The 26,799-nt window shown below is 37.2% G+C and overlaps 1 protein-coding gene across 7 annotated transcripts in view; it reads left to right on the top strand.

The window, feature by feature from the left end:
* Positions 1–15,563, top strand: part of SCEL (sciellin) — a 174,427-nt gene extending 158,864 nt beyond the window's left edge. For all 7 annotated transcript variants that reach the window (XM_032496852.1, XM_014557589.2, XM_032496855.1 and 4 more), the window contains 6 exons: positions 2,238–2,330; positions 3,043–3,114; positions 6,172–6,246; positions 9,600–9,708; positions 12,301–12,403; positions 13,812–15,563. In XM_032496852.1, the coding sequence (XP_032352743.1) occupies positions 2,238–2,330; positions 3,043–3,114; positions 6,172–6,246; positions 9,600–9,708; positions 12,301–12,403; positions 13,812–13,828 (469 nt within the window). In that variant the 3' untranslated portion in view covers positions 13,829–15,563. The remainder of the gene's footprint in view (positions 1–2,237; positions 2,331–3,042; positions 3,115–6,171; positions 6,247–9,599; positions 9,709–12,300; positions 12,404–13,811) is intronic.
* Positions 15,564–26,799: the final 11,236 nt, after the last annotated feature.

Raw genomic sequence — 26,799 nt, 5'->3', positions numbered from 1 at the left:
GGAGAGGTTTAAAAGAATCCAAATGCTCAAGCCATACACCAAACCAATTAAGTCAGAATATCTGCCTGTGGGACCCAGTCATGTTTTAAAAAGCACTGCAGATTGTTTCATTGGTTGCCAAAGTATTGTTTCTCTAATGATTTTTATGGTTCTAAATAATTTTTAAAAATTGTGTTACCACTTATTGGCATTAAGATAGGATTTCCTTTGTAAAACTTATCACCATCTCATGAAAAACAAAGAAAGACTTAGCAACCATTACAAACCTTACAGCAGTAAAGAGACATGGTGATTATGTGGAAGTAATATCCTGATTTGGATCTGAAATTAAGACAGGACATTGATGGAAAAACTGATGAAATATGAATAAATCTGTAGTTTTGTTAATGGCATTGTACCAATGTTAATTCCTTAGTTTTGACAAATGTTTCATAGTTGTATGAGATACTAGCGTTAGGAGAAGCTGGGTGAAGGGTCTACTGGGAGTCTCTGTACTGTCATGGCAACTACTCTATACCTTTAAAGTTATTCCAAAATAAAAGATTTCTTTTTTTTTTAAGTCATCTTCCATAGCTACATGAGGAGCAATAAATAAAAATCCAATGAAGAATTTGTTGTTCCATATTCTAAATTTATTTACTCACATTTGATTTTCATTTACAGTTATAAAAATTATGTCTTTCTTAAAAGCATGGTCATTAATCTCATTGTAAACACAACTACTTGTGTTACTGTGTTAGTTGTGTTATTCCATTCCACAAGTGCTACTTATGTTAGTACCATTCAGGCTGCCATAACAAAATACCATAGACCGGGTAGCTTAAATGACAGAAATTTATTTTTTCACACTTCTGGAGGCTAAAGTCCATGATCAAGTTACCTTGGAGGTTGGTTTCTGGTTGAGAACTCACTTCTTGGCTTGCAGATGACTGTCTCCTGCTGTGTCCTCACATGGCCTTTCTTCTGGTGTGCACAGAGATAAAGAGAGATCTCTGGTATCTCCTCCTCTTCTTATAAGGTCACTAGTCCTATGGGATTAAAGCCCTACCTTTAAGATCTTGCCTATCTTTTATTACCTTTTTATAGGCTCTATCTCCAAATCACACTGGGGGTTAGGGTTTCAACATAAGAATTGTGTTGGAACACAATTAAATCTTTATCAGGACTGTTAGCAAATGGTTTCCTTTTCCTATCTGCACATTTTGCAAACTGGTGATATTTGATTTTACCTTTCTGAGGACAATACAAGCACATTTCACACTCACTGACAACCATTGTCCTTTGAAATTATTTGCTAAAATTGGGTTTTGTATTGTATATTATATGATTTGAATATTTCCAAATAATTCCTTGCTAGCTCCGTTGTTCTGGAATGACATATTCTAATGATCACGTTAGAGAATCTTCCAATAATATTAATTCCACTTTTTCATTACTTAGTATCATTTTAACTCAGTTGTATGTTTTGTGAAACATCTGTCTTCAAACTGGAAAATGGTTTTCTGTATGCCAGAGATGATAGTATGTGAACAAATATTTTCCTCTTCTTTAAGAGCTGTCTGGAAATGGAAGGAAAAGGCCAGTCAAGAATGATAAATTATGTTTAAGATCTAAATTCTCTTACTCTTTATGTCTGTCCTATGTCAGAGTATACTAACATGGGGGAGGAGAAAGAGCTAAAGCTTTCACTATTCCTGCATTAAAATATTCCTGTTTCACTGGAAAAAGCAAATATGCCTACACTTTGTTAAGCGTAAGTGACATTTTTAGATTAGCAGAAATCTAGGTCAAAGTTCTTTTGCAATCTTCAAAGTACTGCTTTCCGTTAAAAACAAAAAGGAAACCGGAATTTCTCAAAGCAGCCCCTGGATGATTTTCATTAAATTGATAAACTCTCAGATATATTGTATGTGAAAAGCTTTCTGAAAAGGCACTGCTGCTGTGGAAATGTCACTGGGACCAATTTCAGATGGTTCCTGTGCTTAGTAAAAGGCCTTCTATCCTAGTGTTAGATAATGTGACAATGCCGGTAGATTATTCTTAAAGGTGAGACAGTGGTCTCTGTGGAGGACTAAAACAGTACATGTATTCTGCTTGTGTATCTGTGCAGAAACTGGGACAACATAAAGAGGTTCACTGTATGTAAAAAATGCCAATTGAACAGCATTTCAATAAAACAAAAAAACTCCTAAATGGCCTTGATTTTAAGTGCTGAATATTTGCATTTGCTTTCTCAGGCAAGATGGCCAAGTCAATGGATCTACTGATGCTTTAAACAATCTGTCCTCTAAAGCCATTGCCTATTCTTATGAAGCCAAGAAGACTCGCAGGTACTGTGGTCAATTATAAAACAAATGACACAACTATTCGCCTTCTGGGTTTTTTCTTCCTTTTTTTTTTTAAACATTCACATACAACCTGATCCTTCCTTTGAAATGCAGAACTTTTAAAATGTATCAGTGACTAAACAGGCTTATACAAAAGTGTTGTGTAAGCAACTTGGTCATTGGTAAGTTGTGACTTTTGGATAGGAAAGTGTAAAATGTGATTTTCCCTAAGAGATCAACAATTTCTTTTTGTAAAGAATGATTGTGACATTGACATTGATATTCTTTAGGTACGTTTAAAGGTTTCATTAAATCAGATATTACCATGTTGGTTAATTAAGGTCCATTTTTGGCTTGAGATACATAGGGAAAGTTACGGTTTGGATATATGAATGGGATATCAGGGAAATGGACACCAAAACATATTACACAAATATTCCAAATAGTCATCATGCTGTACAGCAGACTTACTGAGTGACCAATTTTCATGATAGTAATCTGCAAGTAGGCCATGATAGTGGAAGTTGAGACAAAATGGGAGACATAAATTTTACAGAAGTAGATTAATAGCACTTTAATATTTATATTTCAAAGTAACAGTTTAGAAGGAATATATGAGCATTATTTTTTTTCACTGAATCGGATAATTGCCTTCTTAATTTGACCATCCTTGTAAACAAACTTTAACCATAAAGTAAAATGGTTTGTGTTGCAGCTCCAACGCCGAAACTAGGCATGTGGGACCAAAGGACACTGTTGTGTACACAAGGACATACATGGAGAATAGGTACTGGAAATTGAAGTGTTTTGCTATATATAGTTTATAATTTTGAAATAGTCTATGCTTAAGAAGAATTGCCATTATTTTAGGGTATGCTTGCTTTTTTTCAAATAGCAGAACATTTAAGAGCATATTAAGTTCCAAAATGGCTTAAAGACTTAAACATAAGACAAGACACTATAAACCTCCTGGAAGAAAACATAGGCAAAACATTCTCTGACATAAATCTTAACAATGTTCTCTGAGGACAACCTAACCAGCTAACAGAAATAAAAGCAAAAATAAACAAATGGGAACTAATTAAACTTATAAGCTGTTGCACAGCAAAGGAAACTATATAAACACAACAAAAAGACAATCTATGGAATGGGAGAAGATATTTGCAATAGATGAAGCTAAGAAGGGCTTACTTTCCAGAATAGACAAACAGTTCATACAACTTAATAGCAAAAAGACACACAACCCAATCCAAAAAAGGGCAGAAGACCTAAACAAGCAATTCTCCAGTGAAGACATACAGATGGCCAATAAGTACATGGAAAAATGCTCAGTATCGCTAATTATCAGAGAAATGCAAATCAAAACTACAATGAGGTGTCACCTTACAACAGTCAGAATGGCCATCATTCAAAAGTCCACAAATGACAAATGCTGGAGAGGCTGTGGAGAAAGGGGAACCCTCCTACACTGCTGGTGGGAATGCAGTTTGGTGCAGCCATTATGGAAAACAATATGGAGAATCCTTAAAAAGCTAGAAATAGACTTAACCACATTATCCAACAATCCCACTCCTGGGCATATATCCAGAGGAGGCTCTAATTCAAAAAGACTCATGCACCCCAATGTTCATAGCAGCACTGCTTACAATAGCCAAGACATGGAAACAACCTAAATGTCCATCGACAGATGACTGGATACAGAAGTTGTGATATATTTATACAATAGAATACTACTCAGCCATAAAAATGAATAAAATAATGACATTTTCAGCAACATGGATGGGCCTAGAGGTTGTCATACTAAGTGAAGTAAGCCAGAAAGAGAAAGAAAAATGCCATATGATATCACTCATATGTAGAAACTTAAAAAAATGACATAAATGAACTTATAAAACAGAAACAGACTCACAGACATGGAAAACAAACTTAGTTACCAGGGGAAAATGGGGGTGGGGAGAGATAAACTGGGAGTTTGACATTTGCAGATACTAACTATTATATATAAAATAGATAAACAACAAGTTTATACTGTATAGCACAAGGAACTATGTTCAATACATTGTAGTAACCTATAATGAAAAAGAATATATATATATACATGTATGATTGAAACATTATGCTATACACCAGAAATTGACATGACATTGCAAGCTGATTATACTTCAATTAAATAATTAATTAATTGATTGATTATTTTTAAAATAAGAGTATATTGAGTTCTAGGTATATAACTCTTTATAATCTTTCCAGTATTAAGTAGTTGTCAAATACTTATGCAAAGTCATTGATGGACTAAATAATATTTTAATATAACACATGTATACATAATAGGGCAGTTATTTGAAAGTTGTCACATAAGCATACATGACCATAAATAAACTTTATAAAATCACACAACTATTCCCATGCTAATTTGGAGTCACACTTTAATTAAATGGTTCTGTCAAGTGTTGCTTACCTCTAAACCGAAATAAAGGATATAACTTTTAGTAAATATGCTCTGGCCCACAAAACTGCTGCTTGATGTGATGGAAGTTGAGGAAAATGTCAACCAAAGTCAGGGATTCACAAGTCATTCAATTTTTAAGGAGCACAAAAACAAGAATTAGCCTAATTGTGGGGACCTTAATGGTGGGGTATGCCTATGTGGATATACGTACACATTTGTTAATCATAACACATTTCAAAGAGCCCAGAAAACAGGGTATCTGGGGAGGGGGCTCCCAGAAATTTAGGGCGTATCAGGATTTCTCAAACCGACAAATAGGTTACCTTGTAAAATACAACCTCGAGTTTGATTTTTCTACTTAATCCAATTCTCCTTAAAATTGACACTGACAACTCAGTATGGTATAGAGGATCAAATATGGGACTGACTCTTAGTTTGTCATTTACTGACCATGTAGTCTCGGCAAAGTTACTTAACCACAGTTTTCTGACCAATAAAATGAGAGTAATGGTATATGCATCACGCATGAATATGTGCAGATTCTTATTTAGCACTGTGAGCTGTGTGTTCCATAAAATGGGATTCTATTTCTGACAGCAGTCTGCCTACCGGCAGTTTAGAGGGAAAGATTTCTCATCAAGAAATCCCAAGTGAGGGCTGTGGAGTTATCACTCACTGTATGAAATAACAGGGACACACTGCTTCCAGTCCTGATATGCTCACAGGTAGCACAAGTACTAGGGAAGCAGTTGTGGGTTCACCAGCTGGTCAGTGCATTGCAGACCGGACTTCACTTGTCTCCAGGAGAGAGTGACGTTTACAAAGTAGAGCAATCTAAGGGAACAAACTGGATTTTTAAAAGTGACTATTTTTGCTTTCATTCTAAACTATTCTTGGATGTTTTCAAGTAAAACTAAAAACTGCTATAGCTTTCTCTAAAAGTTCAAGAGTATTTCTCTACATGAGTGGTGTCTGTCAATGTTTGCTTGCACTGGCTCGTGCTTTGTGTATTTTTTTTTAATCTATGTTAGACTACAGAGAGCTTTCTTTTAGTAAAAATAAGGGCGGTGCTGGTATAAAGTTCACGAAAAATACTAACTGCTTTTCCTGCTTACACTTGTTCTTGCCTGGTCCTTGCCCCATTCTGTATTAACTTTGGTAGATATGTCAATTTATATCAACCTGGAGGTGGCTTGCATATCAATAGTCTCCAGATTAAAAAGAGAAGTGTCAGTACATTGTCCTGGCTTGTGACATCACAAAGAATTCACAAAGAATAGTTAGAATGAGGCTGCGTGAGTGGGGGCATGTGTGCTTCCTCTCCTGCATAGGGGTATATACTTCAGGACCAGGGAAATAGCCCAATTCTCACATGTCCAACGTGTCTGTTTCTAGTAAATCACCAAAGGATGGCTATCAGGAGAATATCTCTGGAAAATACATACAAACTGTTTATTCAACTTCAGATAGGTGAGTATGTCTTTATTGCCGTACATCAAAGTATACACTTTTTAAAAAGTGTATCTATCCTTATATATTATATGTGTGTATATATTTCTATAAATGCTGTATTAGATATGTGTATATATACTATATATCACATATAATATGTATTTTAGTATATATATAGCATTGAAATATATGTTTATATTCTTCTCCACTGAACTTGGAAATGACACTCTTGACAGTGATGGTTCTATTGGTGCGTGTATGAGTGGAGCGAAGTCCAGCAACCTCTGCATCCAGGAGTTTGTTCCTTGGTTTCCTGGCTGTTGTTCTTTAATTTTGATGCACTTGATTCCGATAGAGCTTTCTGGGCCTTTCAGCTGTCTCCCAGACCTGCGTCTCCGCTGTCAGTGATCCCAGGAGTCCCCAGTACTGCCACATTATTAGCATCTAGGCTGCACTGCGTCCCTAGACTGTGGCCTCAGCCCTCGCTCCTTGTGGTTTTCCGAAGCCAGCGCACCTTGCAAACAGCTTGGTGGATATACTGCTGTGACCCACGTGGGCCCACGCGCAGTTCCCAGGAGGGGGTTAAATGAACATCAATTTAGTGCTGGTAAACTGACCCCAGGCTTTTACTCTTGGTTATTCTCTTTTTCCATTTAATGTTCAGTGAGGCAAATATTTGATGCTCATGAGAGTGTGGTCTGCAGACTTCCAGCGGAGGGAATGAAGTAAATAATTAGCATTTCAACCCAATCACTGGAAACCAGCTGTAATGCCAATTTCCAGTTTCTATTGATGGTGTTTCTTTATAGTGGGGCTGGAAATATGGCTCACTGCGGATAAGGACATAGCTCATTTTTATGCATAGCCCCAACTTGTAATGCAGTGCTTGGCATCTCAGTACTCAAAAAACAATCCCTGGAAAAATAAACTAAGGGAAACATGGCCATCAAATTTATACCCCTTGGTCACTTTTATAAAACCTTATATTACCAATGCGCTTCTGAGTGTCTTGCCTTTAAGTCATCTCTCTGGTGTGCCCATACAAGCACCAAATACCATCTAGATAGCCAAAAAATCAGAGCTAGATTTTTCGTAGTGTTTTGAAAAGCTCTTTAACTAAAAGTATGCTCTTAATAAGGATGACATTAACATCAGAGCTTTCCCTGGGCTCATATTTTTATTGTTAACCTAAGGAAGGAAAACATTCTTCATTGAAGTGTTGCTCTTAATATGAAGAATTTCAATCCTGTTCCTCATGTGATCCTGGAAATTTTTTTTAGTCATCAGAGCAGAAGTCAATTCTCTGATAAAACCAGTCAATCAAGCAACTTTTTCTGTTGATTATTGTGTGAAATTAGCTGTGTCCCACTCCCCACCCCCCACCACCCAGTTCTTATCTAAACACGTCAATCCCATTTAAAGTGGCCAGTGGCACTTTACAGGATAAAGAATGGACATGATTTATGGGCCTTTAAAGGGAAGCTGGTCCTGCAGAATACTGACTGATGCTCAGTGACTCCAGCCACCCTCATTTTGTAGCTCCTTGGAACATCCCGTTCACTCTGCTTGGAATCCCTCCGTTGCACCCCTTCTCTCCTCCCCGAGATCACCTTGAGAGCACCTCTCTCTCCTTGAGAGCGCCTTCACCTTCAAGCTTTAACTCACATGGCACTTGCGCTGACAAGTCTCTCCTGACTTCACCCCGGGGATTAGTTGCTCCGTTGGCTGTGCTCTCCTAACTCTTTCCCCACATCTGTAATATGTGGTGATCACTGAATCATGCACCTGGCTACCCCAGTGGAAAGAAAGCTTCTCATTGACAGAGACCATCTCACGCTTCCTTCTATTCCCAGTTCCTATCTCAGTGTCTCTGGAAAGGAAGCATGCTGGAGAGCACCTGTTTTCTATTCCTCAAGTGCTCACAGTCTTACACAGGAAATTGAAGTATGTATGTACATATGTACGTACGGGTATAAATAATGCCTAGGAGACTATCTGCCAGGAATATATAAGCAAGCAGCTAGAGAGATCATCGAAAGAGGGAAATATTTATTTATATACATAAGGGTTAGGAGAGGTTACCGGAATGACTGAGCGTCTAAAACTAGTCAAGGTTTATCTACTCCAATCCCTTTCCTCTCCCACCATCTCCTCCTCTCTACTTCCCCTCCTCTCTGCTTCTAGTCTTGAGCCAGATGATAGGATCCTGGTTTCTGGGCATGACTAATTCTTTCTAACCCAGTGGGCCCAGTAGACCTCACAGGCAGGCCCAGAGGGAGCGCAGGACTCTGGGGCCGCTCTGCCTTCATTCACACTCTGCCTCTGCCGCGCGCCGGCTGCGTGACAGGAACAACTTACTTACCCTTCAGTGCCTCTTCTGTAAAATAGAGATAAAAATAATAGTGCCTGCTTCTCAGAGATGTCTTGAAGAGTAAATGAGCTCATATAAGCAAAGTGCATGGGGGCTGCGCTGGATGTGTGACACTGTATTAGCACTGTGTGAGTCTTCACTATCGTTATTTCACCGCCCCATTGTGTGTCCTACTCTGGAAGTCTCAGGCATGTGTGCTAACACCCCGAGACCTGTAAACTCTGCAAGGCTCTATTTAAGACAGTCCTAAGACCTTCCAGAAGAAAAATAATCACACAGTTATTGACCTTTCTTAAGGCTTCGGTGTGACACAAGGTCTTTTGGACTGATCATTTATGAACAGTATTGAACATTATTTTTCCAAAATAAATAACAAAACTCTTTTTCCCCATCACATTTGTGGTGAGGTTATGTCATGTTGGAGAGTTTTTGTCATGAAAAGCACTCCAATATTCTAAGTCTTACAATGACATTGAAAGAAATGTGTGGAGGAGCACCTTGGGACTCTATACCCTAGCGTCTAGGACACCACAGGTACCAGCCATCATTTGTGAATTTACCAACACATTCTTGAATAGATTTCTGTTTTTGTCCTATTGAATGTTTTAAGAGTTAAAATTTTATACTAATCTGCAGCATAACTTTTCTATGATATATGTACATTAATAATTCAAAACCCTCTTCTAGCTTCAAGGGGTACTTATGACCTAGTTCAATTAGGAAACTGTGAACATCTTTGCTCTGCCCAGATGCACTGTTGATTGCTAATGAATTAATAATTTGAGATTTTCCTTCATGTTAATTCTTTGATATCATTTTGAGATAAGGAGAAGAATCAACTCTATCACTAGGATAAGTAAATCCTGAACTTTCCTTGATTTTTATACAATTTACTAAAGTAGCAACAAAATTAACATATCATTTCCATATGACTTTATGGGGAATACATCTGCCTTTTGCATGATGACAAATTTATTTTTAATTGCTTACGTCTCTATAGGTCTGTCATTGAAAGAGATATGTGCACTTACTGTCGAAAACCCTTGGGCACAGAAACTAAGATGATTTTAGATGAATTACAAATTTGCTGCCATTCCACTTGCTTCAAGGTAAGGATATGTTTATTGCATTTAACTCAATATAAATTGCATAATGACTGGAGTAAAAATAATTATTTAATGAAATATATGAGATGAAGTTAAGGCTTTCAGAAACACTCCCATGCACATTAATAATGCACTATTTAAACATTTCTCAGAGTTCTGCAGCCTCAGCCTCCAAGATTTATAATTACTCTCTTGGCTCTAGGCTTAGAATTGATTACTGACACATTTATAACTCTTACTCTACAGATTTAAACCTGTAAAAAGATAAACACTTGTTCTCGTTACAAAAGTTTTCTGCAGCATTTTCATAAATCATACATTACATAAAATAGATAATGAAAACCAAAAAGGAAAAGAAAGTGTTACGAAGAAAGCTAACAGCTCCTTGTATCATGAATTAGGACCGATGGGCTTAACAATGGTTGAGACTCTGCTTTTGAGAGCATGATTAATTATAATTAATTGTGGCAGTATAGTAACAATACAGCTTCCATAGAGAATGCTTCACAGTATGTGTTTTCATGTCATGTCTTTTCTTCTCACAAAAGCATTGGTTAGATCAACATTATGATCTTTGGTGTAGCTGGATGAGCAGTTGACTGGGAATCTGAAGAACTGGGTTGGCATTCTGACTGACACTAATTGTGGCTGTGTGACTTTGGACAGTCACCTAAATTAGTGTAGCCTCAGTTTCCTCATCTGTAAAATAAATAGCTGACTAGATCAGTGGTTCTTCCCGAATGCACATTATAATCATCCAGGGGGATTAGAAGAAAAATAGAATGTTTGGTTCTAGCCCCAATTAAATCAAGAATCTTAGAGATGATCCCTGGGAATTGGTTTTTGTTTTTACAATTTTTTTATTTATTATTTTTTGGTGGGGGAAGGCAATTAGATTTATTTATTTTTCATACTTTTTAAAATGGAAGTACAGTCAGTTATAATGTGTCAATTTCTGGTATACAGCACAATGTCCCAGTCATGCATATACATACATATATTCATTTTCATACTCTTTTTCATTAAAGGTTATTACAAGATATTGAATTGGTTCCCTGTGCTATACAGAAGAAATTTGTTTTTTAAATCTATTTTTATATATAGTGGCTAACACTTGCAAATCTCAAACTCTCAAATTTATCCCTTCCCACCCCCTTTCCCCGGTAACCATAAGATTGGTTACTATGTCTGTCTGCTATGTTTCTGTTTTGTAGATGAGTTTGTGTCCTCTTTTTTCTTTTTTTTTTAGATTCCACATATAAGTGATATCATACGGTATTTTTCTTTCTCTTTCTAGCTTACTTCACTTAGAATGACAATCCCTAGGTCCATCCATGTTGCTGCAAATGGCATTGTTTTATTCTATTTTATGGCTGAGTAGTATTCCATTGTATAAATATACCACAGCTTCTTTATCCAGTTATTTGTCATTGGTATTTTTAAAAGCTCCTTAGATAGATCCAATGGGCAGCCAGTTTGAGAACTGCAGCTTAAATCTCTGGTTCCTTTCTAGTACTAATTTCTGTGGTTGATACAAATTATCTAATTCAGTCAAGTAAGTGTAATAACTAGACAGTTGATTGCTTCTCTTTCAGTTAGCTTCAGACAGTGGCACAAAGCAATCAGAAATACGATGTCTCATTTTGAGCAAAAAATTTCCAATTTCAGGCCATTACAGATAGAATTCTATATAAAATATCTGAAAATTTTGTAAGTATTTAATTGTGAGAGTGAAATTTCCTTTTAGTTATTAAAAGATACTCAATGAAACAAAAGCTAGTCTACAGATCTTTATTTAAAATTGTTGATCAGAAAACTTTTTAAAAGAAGAAAATTCTCCTGATTATTGCTTTGGTATAAATAGGAATAATTTCCATTTTTTATACTTTGGGTGATTTATTTCCATTTTCAATTTAATTGTAAAGTACCATTAACTGAGAATAAAAATGTCCCCACACTCCTAGGAAAAGATGGATTATTCTATAGCCATAATAATAGAGAACCATCTGAACTGGTTTAAACATGTTGAATTGATCAATGACAACTTGCGTCAGTGAACATGGAAGTCAGCCAGTTGGCAATGGACTTGCTTCAGTGAGCACAGGTCTAAGGCAGATGTCAATTCTTCCCTGCCTCCTTAACCAACACAGCTTAAAACAAACTTCCCCCTAAACACTATGTAGAATCAGGAGTTTGTTTCGCTCAGTGAGGCTATACCTGGACAGCATAGCTCTCCCTTAGTGTTTCTGTTTGTGATACCCAGTGGTGATCTTGTCTTTGGCATAATCGATTTTTGAAAAGGTGTATCTACTCTATTGTGAGTTAAATAGAAACTTCAGTGGTAAATGTACCCTAAAATGCACAGCCGCATAATAGATTGATTTATAAGAGAACTTCTTTGAAAATTTCGGCATGTGGATTGCAGACAAGTGCTCCCTGACTTTCCCTCAAGAGCTCTCTAAAGGCTTTTCTGAGTGTTGCTACAGAGGATGGTACTGAATGAATTAAAAGGTTTTTTGTTTTTTTTAGCTTGTTACACTAAGAATCTGAACATCATATATAATGTAAACTTTATATATACCTTTTTTTCTTCAGTGTGAAATATGCAAACAGCCTTTGGAAAACCTACAAGCTGGTGACAGTATTTGGATTTATAGGCAGACAATACATTGTGAACCTTGCTATTCAAAAGTTGTAGGTAAGTGTTAAGCTCTGTAAGAAATCGTCACTAACATTAATGGGCATTTGATACTATTGAAAATGAAAGATTTTGAAAGTAAAAATATTTTATTAATTATATTAAAAATTCAACTGCAGATAGTACATATAATGGTAGCATTTTGTTTTATGGCATAAAATCAGTCAACATTTTATATTTTATTCTGATATCAGATCAGACAGATAAAATTAAACAAAAGGTCATTTATTTTAGGAAACTTTCCATTTTTTCCAAACAAAACCATATCTTCTTTGCTCAAATAATTGTTGGAATTGAAGTCTTTATCTGTGAATGACCTTTTACATTTGCACTGAAATATACTTTTTTACTTAATTTGGTTATTATACTGAATGCCTTTTAATGTTATTTTTAAATGGAAAATTTAATGATACATAATTCTGTATTAAGTATAGCATCTAAGTATTTTTTTTTACCAGTTTAAGACCAACATTACTATAATTTGGACACTTAATTAGCATAAATGATGTCAGATGAAACATTAAGGACCTGTATTTTTAACTCGTATTTTCAATAAACTTAGCATGAAAGCTGTAAAAGTTGATTTAAAAGGTGTGCACAGTGTACAGTAAGTTAGCAATATAAAATCCTATGAAATTTGATTAGTGTTTAAAGCCAGTATCAGCATTTTATTTTCACTTCATTAGTAAATAGATAGAATAACCAGGATGATACTGGGGAGCTGGCCAACAGCACTGTGCAAAGGGCATGTTTCCTGATGTCTTGCTGGTGGTGAATGAGAGAAGAACATTTGCGATTTTTCACATGGAATCCAGAATATGGAATTTAATGACAAATGTGTGATATGAATGAGGTACTGGGAGGCTACATTTGGAAAACGCTCTGAAAAATATTCAGAAACCCACGTTCCATCAGGCTGCAGAATCAACAAGAGCAAACCCAATTATATTCATACTTTGCCTTCTATTTTCTGCTTTCTCATTTTAGTTTTTTGTCCTAATTGAGCAGCCTTATCATGATCCAGTGTTACATCAAGGGGCCTTGATATGCATGGTCACAGCTCTAAAACTCTCACTCCCAGAAGTCCATGATATGGTTTAGGAGATATGGTTACCAAAATACTCAGATCTTTGTACCATCCCCCCTGTTTATGTGCATTTTTATAGTACAGTAAGCTGTCAAGACATGACTCTGAGGCATGTCATAAATGAGTACCAGCCATGCGAGCTCTGTATTTAAGGTATGACCAAAAGCCATGCCACAGTGATGAACTCAGTAGAAGGTAAAGGTAAACTGCTTCATCCACCACTTCCCCCTTGATGAATAATTATTTTTAAAACTTTAGTCATAGGCTTATTTTTTTGTACTGAATTGTATATCTAACTGTTATTTTCTTTAAATCTTTCAGCGAAGTGGATTCAGTAATTCTGGAACATGAAAATCAAGATGAAAGCATTCATTAAGGAATTAAAATGTTTCTTTTAAGAACATGCAATCTAGAAAAGCTTTTATACCAACGATGGACTCTTGTATAGAATTAAGAGTTCTGCTACTGCATAAATAATCTAATTGCCTTCACTAAGGTCACAAACAGAAAGGGAACCATCTGGTATCTGGTAAAATTTAGTGATGAAAAATTCAAGTGGTTCCAGTTACTGATATCAAAGAAAGGATGCTTCTGATGGCAGTGAGTGTTGTCAACTTTGACCAGATCCACCTCTGCTCTGTTAGGCTGTGTATCATGGTTTCCATTATAGACAAGTTTCCCATTTTCTCACTTTTGTTTCCTGAAGAATTTCAATTTGCAGACATTATTGACATCGTGACAAAACTGTTACAGAAGCAAGATATGTTTCCTTTATATACAAAAGAAATATTCATAGAACTTTGACAGAAAGATAAATTTTGACATAATGTTGGATGGACCTCAAAAAATCACTTTAACTTTTTCAGATTTCTGTGCTATTATTTGTCATATGAGGGGCATTGGGGACAATGATTTCTAAGGTCGCTCTCTGCTCCAAAACTGTCAGACTCTAAATCTGACTAGTTTTTGTTTTCTCTTTAGAAGCATAGCTGAATATGTGTTTGTTAAGCATATTGAACTAGATAGAATATCTAAACAATTTAACCTTAGTGTCATCCTTCCATTTATCACAGATATAAGTTTTATAGAATGTGTTTTAAGAACCGAAAGATGTGTATTTATGGGAAATGGGTAAAAGCATATGACTAGTTTACATATTATAATTTGTTAAGTTTTCTTTGCATGCATTTCAAAATCTGGATTTACAAATAGTCTCTGAGAAACAATGGTTATGGACTACAAAGACATGTTCCTTAGCACGTTACATCTATTCTTATCACATAGCACTTTATACTTACAGAAGGCTTGTGAAAATAAAACAGTTACACTGAATCTTTGTGTGAAGTGTCTGTATCACTCACTAACATTCATACTGTCAAGTAGAGTGATCACAATTTATTATATTCTGTGCCATGCTGCTTAACGTTAATTTTTTAAGTGCTCAAGCTATACCTTATATTTTTTAAGAGCTTTTTCTTAAGGAATTGAAAATTCAATAATCATGTGGAGAACTAGCACTATTACTAAAATTGAGACATTGAACTTATAAACTATTTTCTGTGCAGATAGAAGCTGCTCTCAAAGAAGGCATATGGAACATTGAGGGGGTGGAATTCTAGGGAGTTTAAGGCAGTTGTGAAACACTGACATAAACTAAGGAGAATAAAAAATAATCACATATTTTCTAAATGTTGATAAATGTAAAGAATTATTCTTCTGTATAATGATTTCAAGCATCTATTCCTCTTGGACACTGGTCCACAAAGTGTTAAATGCTAAATGCTTGTCAAAATATGGCAATGTGTAATCATTGTCCTATGGAGAGGGAGCCAGAAAAAAACAATTAATAATAATTTGATATTCATTAATTCATGCTTGATGAGAAGCAGTGGTAATTGAGCCATATGTTTTATTGTTCTTTTATTACATGCTATCAGAGCAGATCAAAAGAAATAATTTTCTTAGAGTGGGAATTCATGGCAGAAAAGGACGAATGGAATAGTTTCCCTCCCTTTTATATAAAGTGTATTATCATCTCAATGCCTTTGTAGTAATTAAAAATCATTTGAATATCATTTTTAAAGCGTTCTCCAGTTTAATGCTTCATTTTAAAAAACCTAAAAGGAGCATAATTCTCACTTTTCTGTAGCTGTTTAATGGACCCTTTCTTCTACAATAATGTATTAAATTAAATCAAAAGCTGTTGTAAAAATGGAATAAATACGGAGTGGAGAATGAAGGGCTTCTGATTCACCAAGTCCACTTCATTATGTCTGGGATTATTTGCACCATGGGAATGACAGATTCCCACAACAATTTGGAAGATCTCATTTTTTTTGCAGCCAACTGAATTATGTTACGATTGGCATACTCTTCCTGGACACGATTGCCTAAATCTCGGAATACAAGGCCCTGAATTTTATTACTAATTAAGAGATGCATCTAAAAAATAATTAATTGCTCTACTTTGACAGTATCCCTCTAAAAAAAGCAAAATAAAACATATGTAGTGATCTTGGAAACAGAATTTTTTAAAATCTCTTTATTTCTTTTCATAAGGCCAAGAAATAAAAATTTATTTGAGAGGTAATCTCTACATCCCTAATTGTTTGATTGCAGTCACTCCTATAATTAGATAAGAGTGATGAGATGGTCCAGTTCTCACAGTCGGTGCACTCTGTGACTTGTTTACTATGATAGGAAATCCTGAGTGCTTGGAACATTTTCCTACTCAGCTTGATTCAGAGCGCTACCAAAACAAGTGACTGTTTGGTCTACATTGAGGCAAACTAACAATGATGATGTTGATTTTTGTTGTTGTTGTTGTTACTACTGAAAATACTGGTTATTTTTGTTCAATGTATATAAATTGTTTTTAGAGCGCCACGCATCCCAAAGCATTCAGCAGTTCCCAGAGGCACCAATAAATATCTGTATTAACTTGGGCAGGCCATTTCCCTCATGGGTCTATTTTCTGACACTTAACTTGTGAGATTTGGAACGTTGGCTTGCTGTTGTGCCCACCAGCTCAAACACTGCATGGATCTGGGAATCTATTCCTGCTGCTTGCCCCATTCTTAAATTTTCTCTTTTGCTAGATGCCTGAAAGTTGTTGAATGCTTTGTATGTACTTCAGAATTGCATGTTGACTTTGTCGCAATGCTAATGTTGGGCACCATTCTGAATCTTATTATTGGATCTTTGTCCTGCCATTTGAGAAGTATGGCTTCTGAGATATCACTGAAATGTTCAGATGCCTTCTAAGTTGGGTAATGGTTTCTTTTTTTTTTTTTTTTTTTTCACTAGAAGAGAGGAAACTGATCATCATCATTGCCTTATAAATGCTATCTGGGAAAGAATTTTGAACTTCCTTGCCTCTTTGATACATTCACTTACTAAGATATTGAAATGCCCAATCATTCTAGGCTCTCTAGGAAAAAAAATACACATATAATCTACTGTCACTCGTTCATTCATTCATTTATTTGTTCTGTTATCCAGTAACTTAAAAATCTTCATTTAGAATCTACGTCCCAGTGATTACTGTCTCAGTGATAACTAAAATAGTCAAAATTCCTGCCCTCATAGAACTTGGGTTCTAAAGGGAGGGTGGAGGAACAGTTTGAAAGACAGAAAACAAATAAAGACAGTAATTTCTGAAAGTAAATAAGACCATGAAAGGAAATAAAACAGAGTGACTAGATCAAGGGGTAGTATTTAAAAATAATATTGTCAGATGATATTTCCAAATAAGAGCTGAATGATGAGAAGGAACCAGCCTGGGAAGAAGCACTGCAGGAGGAGATGTCTTAGTATCAGCCGAAATCAGACACTTTCTGGGCTAACAGTGTCCTTGCTTCTTTCAAACACAGTGAGATGGAAGTTCAAAGATGCCAGGAGACAAGAGATCAGTCATAGGATTTTTAAGCTTCCTCTATTCCTCATGCAAAACAATGCTCAGATTTTACTCAGATAGCTTTCAGCTCTCTGCCAAGGGATGGGTTACACCAAATGGCGGCTTCATCCTGGTCCTCAAGCTGAAGTTGCTTGCTTGGATAAAGGAGCCACGGGTGAGCTCTGGTGACTGTGTCAAAGGTGGACCTGAACTAGCTCTTACCTGAAGTGGAAACAGTGAGCCTGGTATGACATTTCCTCACCTCATTTGAGGGGCTCAGGATCAAATCCCTTTCTGTTTATCAAAGGGAAACGGTGAACAGCTAGGCAACATCCTTTCAGATCTAGGAGAGACTTCTCAGGAATTTTATAAATGTTACATGTCCTCTTCCCTTGTTGCAATATGAATAATGTATCTGGTGGAAAGGAACATTCAGATCTTGGTATAACTTTCTTGACAGTCACAATTTGTTAATTTTACCTCCTTTCCCAAGAGAAAAGGAAAGATCAGGAGCTTCAAGGACCCTTCAGGCCCATAAAGGCAAATTGGATTGAAAGTCTCCCACAAGAAAGTGTGTAGGCCCTAAGGCAAGTGCGGCGTCAGTGTGATTTTAAAGAAATCACAGAAAGATTGCCGGCAGGCTGGAATTCGTGAACAGGAAGAGATGAGGTTGAAGAAGCAGTCAAGAGACAGGCCATGGTGGTTTCATAATGGATTATTAAAAATATACATCATCAAATGAATGTTGACATTTAGTAGAATTCATTTATGCCTTTTAGATTTGTGTCATTAAAATATTCTTGAATAGTATTGATTTCGTGAACAGATTGAAATTATTTTGAGACAAATACAGTCTACTGATTTTTGACAAAAGCACAAAGGTGATTTTACTTTTAAGTCAAAACTAAAGAATTCTGAATAAAATATATGCTCTAGTATTGTTTTTCCAAAGAAAGGCAGACTGTCACATGCAGACTCATTTGTTTTACATATTTTTTTATTGAAATATAGTCAGTTTACAATGTTGTTTTAATTTCTGGTGTGCAGCGTAGTGATTCAGTTATACACATATAGATTCCTTTTCATATTCTTTTTCATTATAGGCTGTTACAAGATACTGAATATAGTTCCTTGTGGTATACAGTAGGACCTTGTTGTTTATCTATGTTATATATACTAGTGTCTGCAAATCCTGAACTCTCAATTTATCGCTCCACTCCCAGGTTTTCCCAGACTTACTTGGATATGTCTAAAGTCTTGGAAGCTTGGCTACCCTGCGTTCTGCTACAAATGGACTTCGAAATCTTGTGTGAGGGCCTAGCAAGGGAGCATAGCTATTTGTATACCCTTGACCTAAGAACAGTCCTCTGTCAGGAAAGGTCGAGCAAGTGCGTAGCTTCCAGAGGGACACTCACGGAGCATTGAGGGAGGAAGGGGTCACCTGCCTAGCCAGCCAGATCAGCCAAATCAACCCTGGCGACCTTAGGGTGACAGATGTCACAGCCAGACTGCCCTCACGTCCAAGGCTTTAGTTTATAAATGATTCACTAGTTATAACAAATGTACTACACTAATGTAGGATGCTAATAGTAGGTGAAATTCTGTGTGAGACATGGGAAACTCTGTGTTGCCTTCACAATTTCTCACCAAGTCTACAACTACTCTAAAATGTGTTGTTTTTCATAAATTGAGAAATTAGTATTAAAATCCTACTCCAGCTCACCATTGCTGGGCAATGTAAACATTGTCAAACGATAGATACTGTGTTAGAATACAGACTAAGCTTCATAACAATGAACCCAGAAAGAACAAGAGTTTCAAACATATAAAAATGCGTTTCACTGTATAGCACAGGGAAATATACACAAAATGTTATGATAACTCACAGAGAAAAAAATGTGACAATGAGTGTGTATATGTCCATGAACGACTGAAAAATTGTGCTGAACACTGGAATTTGACACAACATTGTAAAATGATTATAAATCAATAAAAAGTGTTAAAAAAATTTAAAAAAATGCGTTTCTCTTCCACATGGCAGCTCTGAGTTAGGCTGTGGTCCAGGAAGGTGAGCAGAGCAGCTCCGGTCTAATCCGAGGATGCTGTGTCCTTCTGTCTTATTACTGCATCATCCCCTAGGGGGCTGCTTTCACTCCAAGTTCATAGCGGGCTCACCAGCACTGCTTCTGCATTCCAGCTACAGGGAGGGGAGAGTGGAAGCAGCCATCTTCCTTTTCAATGATGTGACACAAAACTTGCACACAACACTCCTGATCGCATCCCTTCTGATATAACTTGGGACTCGCGGCTGGGTGGATTGCTCTGGAGGATGAACTATAATCTCTAGCCGTGAGTCTTAATGAATTATGAGGGTTTCTGTTACTAAAGGAAGAAGGCATATCTGCCCTTCTGGCTACCTGCTCAAGTGTCCAAGTGCAACTTTCTTTCCACATGCTGAACACACCCTTCAAGAGGGTGCATCTTAAAATTCCATTCAATTACTCACCCAGCTCAAAGGCCAGGAGCTCTGGTTGACTCTCAGTTCCCTCTGTCATGTCCTGATAGGACTCCCTCCAGTGCAGGGACCTATAAAGGGAAAGGGGGGTTATCTATCCCCAAAGACAGCCAATGCACAATTGTAGAGTAGGAACGGGGTAGTCACAATGAAAACTCTCAGAAAAGGGAAGAATGGAACCAGTCAGTGGTCCATGGCAGTTAACAACGTTTGCTGGGCAGTAATTGTGAAAAGTCCCCTCTAGTGTTAGTTTCCTTGAATTGACCTGGTCTCTTCTCTGGGAGGCAATCCCTTGTCCGCCGTGGTCACATCTGAAGTGGGCATTGGGGGTACGGCTTTGGGGACCCAGGATTGTTCCAAGGTGGGAGGGGGGAATGACAAACTGTCATAGATTTTGGTAAGCCGGGTTTACATTTTATTTTTCAGCAGTACAATTTGCTCCAAAACTTAGTAGGCTTCCAATCCATCTTCTTCTAGTTCTGTATGAAACTAACATTAGCAAAGGGCTCAGGCAGTCATAGTTCTTTCATCTGCCGCTTCCCCTCTTTTATTCACTGGCCTCTGTGCATGGCTCATCCCTCTCTCTTTTAACTAAGTGATCTTTGCGGTTGACTTGGTTCCCATTGTCTGAGGAAGAGCATTTACTGGAAGGCTGATGCAGTTTCTGAGAAACATTGCCATCGCCTGCTCTTTGTCATAAAGTTGCAGTTGGCTTTTCTAGCTTGATTAAACCCTCAATCACTGGACTCCCAGTCAACTTAGATTACAGGTCTCAATCAGAACAGAACTGCAAGACCTAAGCATTTATGCCTGCAAACTGGCTAATTTACACCTTGCTTCAGCTCTCTTGTGGTATCTTGTTAAGTGCAGGTAAGGAGCAGCAAACAGGTACTAAAATTTTAGTTTTTCCAGTCTCTTCTCCTGGAATCATGGGCTATGTAGCTAAAGTAAGCAAGAACTTTGCCAAATATTTTGCCACAGCATAGCAAGGGTCATTAGATTTCCAGCCTGCAATATTTCCTTGTTCTTTACTGCCCAAGCACCTGGCCAATACCACTTGTTTTAGGCTTTTATTTGATAGCATCCCATTTCCAGTATCAGTTTCTATGTAAGTTAGGGGACAACAAAGTGGCTGCAACAAAGAACCTTTAGAATACAGTGGCTCAAACAAGACACATTGTTTTTCTTTTTCTCATAGCAAAACAGGAGGCTCTGTCCGTGAAAATGCCCAAAGCGTGTTGTACTGCCATCCTCTAGTATCTCATGATCAAAGCTGGTTCTCATATCTGTGCCCCTGCTGGAGGGAAGAGAAGAGAAAGGATGTGATGAAGAAGCTGCCCCTATCCCTGTCGCTCACATCCAATTGGCCACACTTAACTGCAGGGAGGTCGTGGCATGTAGCCGCTAACCAAGTGCCTGCTTACACATGTTGAGGCTTCCGTTACTATAGAAAGATGCGAAAATGTATTGTGGGAGCAGGTTGTAGTCCTGGCACAGCGCCTGTGAGCTAGGGCTCCTGACTGGTCCCCGTGAGAGCTTATCAGTGGATGGTGGTAACCCAGGGTCTTCTATACAACATGTCTTTGTATATAAAGACATTGAGATTTAGGCCCCCAAACCTCCATCACTTTTAATAATGTCTTTTGCTGATGAACAAAGGATTTTAGATCTGTGTGGCCATATGAATGTGATTCTGACCTGATGCTCTCAATGAACAGGATGTGAAAATGAAGAGAATTGGGGTCCTGAGTCCTTGAACAATTCCATGATATAGCCGGTCTGTCAGTGGCAAAGTGAGGATCGGAACCCAACGTGCTGAAGCCTCTTTCACTAAGTAAGAGTTTTTAAAATGAATGCAATGATCTAAAAATGATCTAACCAGAATAGAACATGGTGACAGATTATGTTTCACATGCCTTCCTTTTATTTAGATAATTCAGTATTTTATTAACTTTTAGAATTACAATGACACACTGCTAACTCCTACTTAACTTGTGTTTTTTTATGATCCTGGATCAATTTATGCCATACATTTACAAAACAAATTCTGTCTAGCTTGCATTTGTATAGCTCTCCTCTGTCGTGAGTTTGTTTTTTTGTTTTTCGGTTTTTTTGTTTTGTATTGTACACATGTCAGTATTGAATTAGGTGAATTTATACCCCTTTTGGATCCCATTTAACATGAGAAGCTTTAAAGAGTCAAGCCCTGGGACCCAACAACAATTTTACTAAAGTTAATATGTATTCTATCCATTATATGCCCCCAACTTACTATATTTATCATTGTTGTAAAAAAAAAGTTAGATTAGAATTTCCTCCTTTAAAAGCTGTATTATTTTCCATATTTTTCTACTTTGAATATGTATTCTAATATTTATTCTGGAGGTATAACTTATTGGTCTACTGTTTTAGACTTGTTCCCTTCTAAATATAGCTCCCTTTTTCACTTTTAGGTTTTCCATATATACTTTAACCTTCCATTTGTGTGTAAAAATACATTTTGCTCTGCACTTCTGCAAAGTTTTTGAGTCCCCAAGACCGTCTTCACTTCTGACACCAAATGCAAGTCTGAGAGGTCTCCAAGACCACCATCCAGCTTGGTAATTCGCTAGACGGACTCCCAGAACTCAGAAAAGCTGTCACACTCATGGTTTATTATAGTGAAGGGATATAGATTAATATCAACCAGGGGAAGAAACACATAGGGCGGTGTCCGGGAGACACGGAGCACAGGTTTCCAGTTGTCCTCTCCCAGTGGATTTGTGTGGACCATGCCTGTCTCTCCCAGCAGTAACGTATGACAACACACACTGAGCTGTGACAGCTAGGGAAGCCCGTCTCAGCCCTGGTGTTGACAGTGTGTATTGAGGTTCAGTTAAGTAGACTTGGTTGACTGTTCACATAGTTAATTTTGGTCTTCAGTGCCCAATCCCACGTCCCTCTGCCCTGAGGTAGAGCTGACACAGTGTGGCCCAAAGCCTTCACCATAAACCACAGTGTTAGCATATTATGTGGAGTGGCCCAAGTCACCAGGCCAACAAAGGCACACTAAGTAGGTTGGACTAATACAGGGATCTCCCAGGAGCCAAAGGCAAAGGGCAAACTTCTGTTTGGGCAAGGTTAATCCTTTACAACATCTTTCAAGTAAATAATACTATAAACCTTGTAAATCCAGACACACTTGGGGCTCAGTCCCATAACAAAGCTACATTCAAGAAGTCTAGTTCTACTCTTGAAATGTAATTAAGAAGAATTCCGTCTTTTACTAGTGACTCTCAAAGGACATTGAAGAGGATCCAATATGAAAATGAATATATGTATGACTGAAGCATTATGCTGTATACCAGAAATGGACACAACATGGTGAACTGACTATACTTCAATTTAAAAAAAGAAGATCCAAATACATACTCCGCATCCACTTTTATTAAAATCTCTTTCCCTTATTCCCAACCCTACTTCGCCACCTAAAAAAACCTCTCTTAAACTCCTAGCCTACCTAATGTTGTCCTCCTTTTCTCTCTCCTCTTTCTCATCATATTGTTTAGTAGATTAGTTCAGCCTTAAATTTGGCACAAAAATATCCATCCTTTGTAGGAGGTGGGGGGAGGTGTAGAACTGGGTTCATCGAGGTAGATTTTCTTTCACAGGCAGGGAAATGGGGAAAATAAAAGTATATGTCAATGTTAATATTTTTTTCTCACACAATAATAATAATTTCCAGTCACTAGGCAACAACTGTGTTTCAGGCACTTTACATACATGTATTTTTGGAGCTATATCTTAGCTGTTCAGAGATGTCACTCCCTGGGAAAATTTTCAACAATTGTAAGTGGAGGCAAAGTCATTCAAGAAATACTCTAGGAATTACTGCTGAAGTGCTTAATTCCATGATACTTTGACATGGTAAAAGAAATATGTACCCCAGGGGAAAAATTACATATGTAAGCATCAAAATATTCAGCTTCAAAGATTCCTTCTTATTATTTTTTACTCTTCTGGTTGTCTTCTATATTGGATGATTAATTTAGGGAGGAAAAGGGAAAAGTCTTAGGATTCTACCAAATTTTAACAAACACAAAATACTAACATGCAGCCATATGTATTAACTCTTTCACTAGGTATTGAGACCTGTAAATTTCAGTGTCTGTGGAGATGCTTGAATCTGCTGTGAAGTTTCATGAGACTTCTGTTAGTTAAGAAAAATGAGCTGGAGAGAAACTTTTCCCACTATCTGTGTGCTTTAACAGTATCATTGGTTCATTTATAAAACTGCTCATATGAGTGCTTCAGGATGAATTAAAACCAAATTTGAAATACAAATTATAGTTTATTCTTTTGGCAAAAAGAAGCAACAAACTTCCTCTCCCACCTCCATGGCCCCTCCAATCCTCCATCCCCACCCTACTCCCACTTACCTCTGGAGACTGGTTCACTGGTAGTTAGTATAGTGTGCTTGCTAATACAGCAATTTATTATGTTTCCATTTTTAAAACATGACACAATATTGTCAGTGTATCTCCCAAATCAGCTATAATTTTTTAATCTCCTCCAATAGTCAGGCAGGGCTTCACATTTCCCAAATTGTACTATAAATGTTCTCTAAGTTTGTTTGAATCAAGATTCCAAAATCTCTGTACATCACATTTGGTCAATATGCCCTTGCCTCTTTATAGATTTTTTTTTCCTCCGTCTCATTTTCCCCCCTTGCAATTGTGTTGTTGCTGTTGTAGAAGGAGGAGGAGGAGGTGGAGGAGAAGGGGATAAGGAGAAAGAGAAGCTGAGTCACTTGTCTCACAAAGTTTCCCATAGTTAATGTTTGTTTTGTTTTGTTTTTTTTCGACATGCTTTTGGCCCTCATATTTCTATGCCTTGAGATGTGGTTAAATTCAGGTTTGGCGGTGGTAGTGGTGTGTGTATATGTGAAGATTACTTTAATAAGTCATACTAGGTACTTTCCTCAGAAGTGCATAGCATCTCTCTTTTTGTGAGATTAACAGTTTATTAGGAATTTCAAAATGTGATGTTTTCGTTCTATTTTTCCTTAGCCAGTATACATCTATAAAAAGATACTTTCTAACACCCACAATCTGGTTACTCTAAATTTGTATAGAAAAGGCAGAGTAAAGACTTTATCCTTTATTTACCAGTTTCCAAAATAACAACTCAAAGCCCTAGCATTCTCCAAAGATGATTTATGGATTTCAGTGTCATTTTGACCTCATGGACTTAAACATATTTGATGTGTTTCAACTCATGGCAGCTATTGTTCTTACTGACACTTAAGTCATCTAATTTTTGGACAGTGGGAGATTATTCACGTTGGCTCCCGAGTCCTTTTCCCACAATCCTACTAGCCTTTGATTAACAGTTTCAAGCTTATCTAGTAGATTTCCTACCTTGGACCTCCCATTAGCCTCTTTTTTCAAGGACTCAGATCTCTTTTTGTAGAAAATAGTATTTAAAGATCAAATTCTAGGCCCTAGGGTAACTCATTGCTCTTGCGCTGGTCAATATCTCCAGTTGATTTCAGTGGATAGTGCTAAAAATAAATAACTTTTTTCAGTAAAAATATACATGAGTTTGTACTGATATTCCAATTCAATTCACGATGAAAAGGTCAAACTCATTCATCTTAGTGGATATCTCCTTTCTCCCATATACCACACCATACTGCACACATCAGTCTCAGAATAACTATAGCAACACCACTCTCAGCAATATATTTCTAGTAATTTCTTAGCCTTTACTAAGAAAGAATGAATGAAAGGCTAATTGCATGTCTTAAGCATAGTTAAGATCTGTGTAAAAATGCTGAAGTACTGTGGTGTGGATGGTAGAATTTTCTTTGCAGAATTAGCACCTTGTAATTCAAATGACTCACAGAATGCCTATAACCAGTTCGCATCTCTGCTGTGCAATGGCCAGAAGGCTAACATATTTGCAAAGAAACTCTCTTGCAGTGTGACAAGACTCACAATGAATGGTCTTCCTCCAAGAGAAAGGCCCAGTAGGGGTCAAGCCATACCCGATTATACTATGGTTCTGTCTGGTAGCCCCGAACAGTTACCATAGCCACTTTGAAGTGCTGAAAAACACAGATGGTAAATTTAAAAGCACAGCTTTTTAAAATTTAAAACTAATCTAAATGTAAACCTCCCTCATTGTCTCCATTCCACTGTTAACCAAAAAACAGGACAAAAACATCATAAGCATGATTCTGAGATGTTTATTTTTAAAGTATCATTTATCACAGGTTTCAGAATCAATTACAACCCATATTAAACAGTGGGGTGTTTTTGGTAAGTCAATGATTCATTTTTACCAGCTTTTCCCTGGCTGATGACCAGTATGTGGAAACAAGAGTTATGAGGCTAAATATTTTTAGGAGGCAGTGGCAGTCCTCCACTGCTGCCCAGCTGACTCCCCCAGATTCATACAAGAAATCCTGTCACTATACTTGAATGAATATGAGCATTCTTAATCTTTACTTTTATGAGAAAATATTTACATAATTTTCCTTTTAGTCTTTACATAAGAGAGAGAAGTTTAATATCACTGTAGCCCTTGCTCCTCCTGTGCTCAGGGAGTGGGCAGCATAGGGTGCCCTGGCAGCTAACTGGAGCTGCAACGTTCAGAGAGGTAGCACACACTGTGGAGGGAGATTAGGATGTGCCTTTTAGTTTTGCTTTTTAAGCAGATAATAAAACAATATAGCCATCTTATCAAAATGACATTCAAAGTTCACACTTTGAGCCACTCACAAACTCTACATCCAAGCATACAACAAAGGGGCGAAAAAATATTTTTTAAAATGTATAAACCAGGAACTGAAGAGAAATGTGGGGTGGAAACCACAGGACTGCCATTCTCACCACCTGGTGTGCAGAGACGGCAGG

Source organism: Camelus ferus, chromosome 14 (assembly GCF_009834535.1).
Source record: "Camelus ferus isolate YT-003-E chromosome 14, BCGSAC_Cfer_1.0, whole genome shotgun sequence".
NCBI classification, from domain to species: Eukaryota; Metazoa; Chordata; class Mammalia; order Artiodactyla; family Camelidae; genus Camelus; species Camelus ferus.
The sequence above is the reverse complement of the archived record's forward strand: the minus strand, read 5'-3'. Positions and strand labels throughout refer to the sequence as shown.